Source organism: Triticum dicoccoides, chromosome 5B (assembly GCF_002162155.2).
Source record: "Triticum dicoccoides isolate Atlit2015 ecotype Zavitan chromosome 5B, WEW_v2.0, whole genome shotgun sequence".
Taxonomy (NCBI): Eukaryota; Viridiplantae; Streptophyta; class Magnoliopsida; order Poales; family Poaceae; genus Triticum; species Triticum dicoccoides.
In genome coordinates this window covers 503,119,418-503,128,044 of record NC_041389.1, presented here as the reverse complement: position 1 = coordinate 503,128,044, position 8,627 = coordinate 503,119,418, and the positions used below count along the sequence as shown (strand labels likewise).

The 8,627-nt window shown below is 43.7% G+C and overlaps 1 protein-coding gene across 1 annotated transcript; it reads left to right on the top strand.

Moving 5' to 3' along the window:
- The first annotated feature begins 1,677 nt into the window (after positions 1-1,677).
- Positions 1,678-8,088, top strand: LOC119311173 (inositol-tetrakisphosphate 1-kinase 6-like). Its single transcript, XM_037586806.1, has 17 exons — positions 1,678-1,961; positions 2,065-2,100; positions 2,572-2,767; positions 2,931-3,019; positions 3,103-3,174; positions 3,254-3,456; positions 3,615-3,768; positions 3,971-4,084; positions 4,282-4,344; positions 4,606-4,742; positions 4,859-5,006; positions 5,171-5,305; positions 5,978-6,057; positions 6,153-6,328; positions 6,544-6,622; positions 6,710-6,824; positions 7,129-8,088. The coding sequence occupies exons 1-17, from the start codon at positions 1,809-1,811 to the stop codon at positions 7,909-7,911; spliced, it is 2,733 nt and encodes a 910-aa protein (XP_037442703.1). The 5' UTR covers positions 1,678-1,808; the 3' UTR covers positions 7,912-8,088.
- Positions 8,089-8,627: the final 539 nt, after the last annotated feature.

Here is an 8,627-nt window from a genome sequence, read left to right as displayed (position 1 = left end):
ACACTCCATTTTTTCTTTGCCACATTTCTATCCATGTTAAATCTGTGGTCATTTCAGTGTTTTTTTTATTCTTGGTTCTGGAGCAAATTATGCTTCCGCTAAATGCAGTTACAGCAGGTTAAACGACTAAATACAGTTACACAATAAAGTTTGAGGAAGATGGCTTTCATGATCACATTTATTTCCTCCTTATTGTTTAATACATTCAGAAGTTATGCTTGACAAGAAAACTTATTTCTCAGACTAAACCATATATGTTAATACATTGATTTATGCTACAACAACGTAATTTTGGAATGTATGAGATTGAATTTGGTTATCCAGAACATGATTTGGTCTTATTGATAGCAAGGTGAACCTTTAGAAAATTGTTTTAATTCATTTGTCTTCTCTTAGTGGACCTGGAATCTTTCTGTGGCCTTTTTTCCTGGGGCTGCATTATTTCATTTAATCCTTTTTTGCCTGAGCTCAAGGATCTAATGAGAAACTGTTGGTTCACAATCAACCCTTGGAAGAGTCAACATCTAGATCGACCAATTTTACAGCAAGGTTGTCATTAAATTCTTTTGAGGCCCCTATAGAAGTGAAGGTATTTCATGTAATTATAATTGTGCTTACTATTTATTAGGTGACTTGAATTTTCAGCTGCGTCAGTCGACATGTGCCTGAGAAGTAGGTGAGACGGCACCAAGGCTCAGATGGAGGCGACACTACCTGTTGCATGGACGTAGGCAGGGACGACACAACTTGTTGTGGCGTCGATGGCGGAGGACATGCAACGGGTTATGGGGTTTGGGTAGAGGTGGGTTAGAGGGATGACCGGCAACAGCAGTGGTAGCTCGGGCAGACCAGGGCGGCAAGGCTGCAACGTGGGCGGTCGTGTGTGGTGGCATATGCCTGGAGGAAGAAGAAGGCTATAGGTCCGTTGGATGCATATATGGAATGGTGGAGGGAAAACCGACTGAGGAGAAACCTTTTCGAGCCTGAAATAGTCGCTCTCAATTGTAACCGTAGAAGCTTGGCACGGTTTTGAAGGATCAGAGTTGCTTGTGTGTTGTATGACTGAATTTTTTCTTGCAAATTTAAGTCATTTGTTTGCTCTATATGTTGAAGACTTTTGTTCTACACGTCTTCCTATGGGTTTTGAAGAAATAGAGTTGCGTCGTACGACATGGTGAAAAGAGAAGATGCACATGATGAGATAGAAATGAACTATGTGTTTTTATCTGTAAGTAGCTACGTAGGTTAAGTGTCATTACATGGACAGGATCATCACATTGCTATGATTAATTGGTCAACACGTGCGTTGCACGTGCACATTTACTAGTCGGGAAAACGCCCGCACGAGGAAACGCCTGCGACGTACGAACGAAGCCTGGGACGTACGAAAATTATGTGGGTCCCACCATGAACGAAAAAAGCTGAAGAAACAATCCTTCCTTTAATATTAGGTAAAGGTAAAGATAAAGATAAAAAATAAAGATAAAGATAAAGATAAAGATGTTGAAATGCCCGCAACTGTTTATTTAATTTAATTTAAAAAGAAAATGAGCACGTACGCCCCTCGACACAGTGCACCGGATTCCTGCAACACTAGCCAGTAGCCATTATATCAGCCTTATTAAAAAATGAAAAAAATATAAATAAAACGAGAAGGTGCTTTCCGCATTTCGCCACCGTCCCGCCACCTGTCTGCCACGCGCCCGCAGGGCCCACCTCGGCCCTCTCACACGTGGGCCCACCGCTCAGGAGCTTCTCCTTCCTCCAAGTCCGGCCCCCCAACACCCAGAAACCCGAAGCCCGCAGCCATGGCCATGGAGCGACCTGTGCGGCTGGTGCTGGATGCGTCCCTCCTCCTCGATCCCGTCGGTGCAGGGCCGCAGGAGGCTGCGCCTGTGCCCACGCTGCGTCCCGGGGCGGAGGCGCTGCTGCGGCGGCTGCGCCACTCCAATCTGGGCGTGGTACGAGCCCGGCTCTTCCCCGCGTGCGCTCTGAGTATAATTCTTAGGAAATAGTAGTACCTTGTAGTCAACTGATTGCATCTTCTTGCTCCTTTTGTTTCAGGCAATTTGCCATCCGGAGGAAATGCCAACTACTGTGGTATATCTGTCTCCCCCCTTCTGAACCTTTTTTTCCTCCAAGTTACTGTGTTTGATTCATCTCAGTTACACTTGTACTGTTTATGATTCGTGATGGGGGCTATACAGAGCAGAGTATACTTAAAATAGAAGTGTGTGCATGATCACTTCAGACGAACCGGAATATATCCAGCTAGATTTATTTCCAGATGCTCCCTTGCACTGATCACTCTTGATATCTGTCAAAGTTTTCTTTTGCTAAATCCCGCCGTGCGGTTAAAACTTGCAATACTTGTGGCCAAGCCTTTTATAACCCTCAGTTTACTGCGCTAATATCCGTACCCCTCCCCTATGGAATGAAAAAACTGCTAGCGCAGGCTCGCGGCATTACATTCCCATTCTTCTGAAGGCATTGTTTTGTGAATGCTTTACATCATTCCGTAAGGTAGTAGACGTATACGCTTACACGGGGCTTCTCTGTTGCTTTTATCAGTCAGGCTTTCTTGAAATGACAGCAGACTTGAACTCCTTTGGGTATATACCACTACCTGCTCCAACTGGGAATCACTTACTAAATGAATTGATGCTAGAGTGGAGCAGAACAAGTTCTTGTTTTTATGTTACTTCAAGAGTTGATGAAGATCTATTTTCTGAACTTCAGAGCCATAACTGGAAGGTTATTGCTGTAGGTAAGCATAAATCAGGATGAAATGTTAATTGTCCTTCTCATGCTGTTTCCAACTAGCTGTTTGGCGTTAGGACTTCATCCATGATATATCTGCTGTGTAGCCCATGCTGTTTTACATATTGGAAGGAGGTGCTAATATTATCTTTGATATTCTTATGATCCAGATAGTGAATGTGGAACAAAAGATTCTGGAGTTGTAAATATTGGCAAGCTTCAAGAGCTGCTTATCACTTTGGCTACTTTAATTAAAAAGGTTAAATTGTCATTCATGTCTACTTGGTCATATTTCTTGTGATGTGGTGCACTAAATTCGAAATTATGTTTTCTTTCATCCAGGAAATAGCTAGCTCATCTATTTTGATGGTTGGCTATGCAATGAAACCATCCCGTGAGGAAGACTTTGCCAAGGCAAGTTTTCTATAGTGTGTTAGTAAGTACATAGTATTTGATCTCTGCTGGAACATCATTATTCCTATGTTGCTTGCAGAGAGGAGCATTTCCCCTTTATCCAAGTCAAAATGGACTTATCTTTGTCCCACTCTCATTTGAACTTCCTTTAGCCTCTCAACTTCAAGAAGTTGACATAATCCTCCACAAAATGACGGATGAGATCATTAGCATTGATCCAAATTGCTCCATCAGTTTTCCCAGGGGAATTTCATTTTCTGCAGGAATGTCTGAAGTTATAAGGTACAATGGATTACAGAAGTAATTTAGTGGATTTACACTTTCGTATCTTCTAGCAACAAATATCAACCATCTGATAACTTGCTTTATATAATTTGTAACAGGTCGATATGCTGAAGTATTATACTCACTGTTTTCACTATCACCCTCTTTGTAAGCAGGTTTATGGAAGAATATCCTGATTTCTGCATCATTGATCCATTCAAACATATTTCCCCGTTGCTGGATCGTCTGCAAATCCAAGAAATTCTAGTTAAATTGCAAGAACTTGGCTCTGAAGGAAGGCCCAAACTCCGAGCACCACATTCTTTGAAGGTCTTTTTATTTGAATTACACTTATGCAGAAGTATGACTTCATGGCTTTTGTACTGTATGTTACTGATATCTACCATCATTAAACACTCCTGTCTTCATGCATTTCTGAAGAGCATTTATGTGCAGTGCATGTTGCATTGTTTTACTATCTACAATCGACTTTGTCTTGACTATTGAGTTCTCTTGCTATTTTCCAATGCAGGTCATAAACTTCAGTGGCAGTGAATTACAGAAGCAACTAGCCGAAGCTAATTTATCATTTCCACTCATCGTGAAGCCACAAGTAGCATGTGGAGTTGCTGATGCGCACAATATGGTAGCTTATTGTCTTTGTATTTAGTTCTACATCAACTGAATGTTCGGGTATTGCATTTATTTCCAATCATATCCTTTTGTCACCATTCCTATGAAGATGGTTATGCTGACTTATTGTGCTGCTTGATCCCTTTTCAGTTCGGAGTTTTATTTGCTTTCTTTTGAGTTATGCATCTAATGAAAAATTGTTGTCTGCAGGCATTAGTTTTCCAAATTGAAGAGTTTAGCAACCTTAGTGTGCCTCTTCCAGCTATTCTACAGGTACAATTTTCTGCCTTTTCCTCTCTGATAGCAGGTGTCTTGGAAGGAAATGGGCATATTTGATATACTCTTAATGTATTATATGTTTAGACGATTAATCACATCTTGCGTGTTTTCCTTCAATTTTGACCCTCTTGAGGCATTCCATGTTGAGTCTTGAGGCACTCTGCAGATCTGTACCTGTGAACTACAGTTTGCGACGATTCATCTTCAGAAACAACCGGGAGATTCTGATGTGTAGGTTTTATTTATGTGATGTAGGAATACATCGATCACGGGTCCAAGATATACAAGTTTTATGTAATTGGAGACAAGGTTTTTCATGCTGTAAAAACTTCAATGCCCAATGCAAATTTGCTAAAATCGTCATCGGGGGATGAACCTCTTACGTTTAATAGGTAAAGTTTGGAAGTACTCATTTGGGAATATATATTTTAGGCATGGTGTTGGATGTGTTTTCATTCATCTGCTAAAGTGTACTTCCCGTACCAAATTATTTGAATTTGCTTCACAGTTTGAAGACTCTTCCAGTGGCTACCAAGGAGCAGCTGCTGCTGAACAGGGCACAGGATAACAAATCTCTGAACATCGGTGTGGTGGAAGAGGCTGCAAAATTGTTAAAGGAATCACTTGGACTAACAATTTTTGGATTTGATGTTGTTGTAAGTATTTCTTCTCGTATAGTTTTTGCTATTAGTAGTCAAGTACAGCTACAAACAGAGTAACTTCTTCCCACTGGAAGTCTGAAACACTTCAAGTCACCATTATCTTTTTACTGTTGTGCATTCTACTTCGGAATTTTCAAAAATAGCCTTTGCATACACAGGTTCAGGAGGGTACCGGAGACCACGTCATAGTGGACCTAAACTATCTTCCGTCGTTCAAAGAAGTTCCTGACTCCGAGGCGATGCCTGCGTTCTGGGATGCAATCAGGCAGTCACATGAGTCGAAGAAAGGGAAGGTGCAAACTTAGTCAATGGCTTCGAGAAAAACCATATACAATAATGGCGACCACATCCACACCATTCGGTGGAGATCACCACTACTGGGTGTTGAATCAACAATCTGTCTAGAAGCAGCTGCTTGTCGCCTAGAATCGTAGAGTACTTCGAAACTTTGCAGGCAGAGATGTGTACTAACACTAATAATCCGGGAGCCATGACGCTCAACTGTGGGGTTAAAACTGGCTTCCGTACAAGTGTATAACCATGCTAACCTCCTCTTTTTTTGCTCTGTGTTGTATGATTTACATGTGAATGTGAGTGGCCCTGTAGACACTGTACTGCAATGTGAGTAACGTGATATGCTTGTTTCTGCTCTGCATAGACCAGCAGCCTGCTTCTCTATGTATCTACTCTGTTCTTTGTATCTCTAATTATATCATGTAAAAGCCTGTTTTTTCGTCGTCTTGCTGTGGATTTATCCCCGGCCTCGGCCGACTATGGGCATGGTTTTTATATGGGGGCACACTGAAAGCAATTACAGTTGGCCTTTATGAAGGGGCCAAAACTGAACAAATTTGTGCCATGTGGAGCCCAAGGAGAAAGAAACGGTAGTGCCCAATGTAATAATACTTCCCATTCGGCTGCATCTTGATGTCCCTTTCACCAACATATTTGTTGCATTTGTGCAGATCGCGTGGAGCCCCAGGGAAACTTTCAGGATTGCCGGCACAGTTTTGGCCTTTTATTATTCAGGTAAGCCTCCGTCACTGTATGCAATATATGCATGTATGTTACCTGCTCTCCCCGTGTCTCGGCACCTTTAGTTTGGCCGTTTACTCTGCTCCCTGCGTTGAGCACCTGAAGAATGGATCACATGAAGAGATTCTCCGGCATGGTGAGGGGCACACCCGCGTCAGCTCCGGCACGGAAGGACGAAGACGAGAGCCTGGTTCTCTTTGGGGAACTGTACAGGCATGATCAGGAGAAGGAGGTGAACCTCCTTGACCCAATGTACTCCGTGGAGTTTGAAGCCATCCAAGGTCAGGTGTTGTCTCTTATATTTTCACTTCTTTACGTGTTCATTTTGTCGCCGAGATGCAATTATCCCCCCCTGCTATCGCCGTCCGGGGCTAAGATGATGAGATTTTGAGTCACTGGTATCAGTAAACTGTTGGGAAGATCTAGGGAAGTTGATACACATCTTTCCTTGGAAGATGGATAATCTGACTAGAACGCTTTGGTTGTCTGAATATAGGTGACCGCCGCATGTTCAAACTCGCCTCGGGGAAGCGAGATTACCTACTCACAGATGGCGAAAAGAACGATTACGATTGGTAAAGATGGAATTTGCTTGCAGTGAAAACATGTTGACCTATTCTCTCACTGCGTATTTTGAAACGGGGCGGTTCATTTGATTTCAGGCTCAAGACTCCTCCGCCCACCCCGCTGTTCGCTTCCCTTGAGATGGAAGCTGATTCCGCCCAAATGGTTTTCCAGAGGGAGCTGCCTATCCTTCAACCGGTTAAAACTTCAAGGGTATGATGGCTATTGAGTCTTCACAGTAATAACAACACTTTTCACTGTACATACCTTCACATAGAAGACATGCTGCTCTCCAGTCCGTTGTAGAAAAAAAATCGCTATACATATCGAAGTAATTACCATTCACCAAGTCGAAATACAGCATCAGGATTGTAGAACATTTAAAGACAAAACCCTCTTCTCATACTACACAGGCAACCGTGAAAGTTATCGGCAATCGAAACAAGAGAAGCTTTTGTATGCAATTTATTCATTTTTTCTGTTGATCTTACTGTTTGACATTGTAAAATTTCAACAGTTCTCAGGAAAGTTCGAGGCACCCAGCAGCACATCAACGAAGTCCGAATCTCCTACAACATCCAGCTCCTCAAAGTCTGCCACTCCAACGACGAGACCCAACTCTTCGTCAGACAAAAGCCTCACCGCCAGAGGATCCCCTGCCTTCTGCAACCAAGAGTCCCCATCTTACAAAATAGACAAGAGATCAAGCTACACACCTCTGGGAAACAGGCTGCAGAATGCAGTGGCAGCTCCTACGGCAGACACCAAGGCAGCTAAGAAAACCTCGTCAGACAAGAAGGCTGTAGCCCCAGGCAGCACAAAGGCAGCCAAGAACATCGCGGACAAACCCGCGACGAAGAACGTCACAGTGGCTGCCCCAAGAGCTCGGACCAAGGATCCTTCGGTTGGTGCAAAGGATCCGAAGGTCAATGCTGGCAATGGTGGCGCCACAAGAAGAGTGTCGGTTGGTGCAAAGGATCTGAAGGTCGATGCTGGCAATGGAGGCGCCACAAGAAGAGGATCGGTTGGTGCAAAGGACCTGATGGTCGATGCCGGCAATGGCAGCGCTGCAAGAAGAGTGCCACGTCAACCGGCTGCAGCAACAGGCATCGGCAAAGACCCCTCTTCAGTGCCGGCAACGGCAAGAGGAAGGAACAGAGGTGGCCACGAGCCGGCTACTGGTAACGGTGTCAATGCCGCTGACGGGACTGCGGTGAAGGGGAGGAGGAGAGCAGGCGGGGAGAAGGAGCAGCAGAGGCAGCAAAGGGTTGGAAGCCATGGAAAGAAGCTAGTCGGGTAGCTTCCCCGGCCGGCATTCAGCACCCTGGCCTGAATTTTCAGGAAGGAGATGGCAACATTCGGTTCAGAAAAGAACTTTCAGTTGCCTAAATTTATGCAAAGTACTTTTGATTGGAAGATTGTTCATATTTTGCAGTAGAGATTTTCACCATGTAGCTGAATGGACAGTCTACACGCTGAGTAGCAGAACCGTCTTGTAATACAAGTCGCTCAAGCAGTGAAACCGTTGTTGCATTCAGTAAAAGAAATGCATTTCTATGAAGAAAATTGCGGGTTCATTTCTATGAAATTTCAAGTTTGCCGAAACAACTCGTCACGCATACAAGTACAAAACCCACAGAGCTACCATAGCCGCGATTAGCCTATTAATGTTCAGCACCAGTCTACACTAGGAGTGCACCTGGCACACGAGAAAAAAAAATGCCCCTCTACAACTTGGGCCAGCAACTCCATATAGCTGGTTTGTCCACCTAGTAGGGCATCGCTGTCCCCAAATCGGACACCGTATCCAGTAGGGCATCGCTGTCCCCAAATCGGACACCGTATCCGTCTGCAGACCGGTGGAGACCGACTTGTAAACATTGATGTGAAAGCCGGCCATTCAATCAGACCCGCATACATTTCAAAACAAAGTTGAATAAATTGGACAAATTTTATCAAACAAAACAGATTTTAGCATAGTTCGGACATAACTTACATAAATCGGACGATATTTTG

What these genes read in the sequence shown, in the direction of transcription:
- LOC119311173 (XM_037586806.1), top strand. Translation starts at nt 1,809, where the DNA reads ATGGCCATGGAGCGACCTGTGCGGCTGGTGCTGGATGCGTCCCTCCTC. An exon ending in CTGGAAGGTTATTGCTGTAG is followed by an intron (nt 2,768 to 2,930) that starts GTAAGCATAAAT and finishes CTTATGATCCAG; the next exon opens with ATAGTGAATGTGGAACAAAA. An exon ending in TGGCTACTTTAATTAAAAAG is followed by an intron (nt 3,020 to 3,102) that starts GTTAAATTGTCA and finishes TCTTTCATCCAG; the next exon opens with GAAATAGCTAGCTCATCTAT.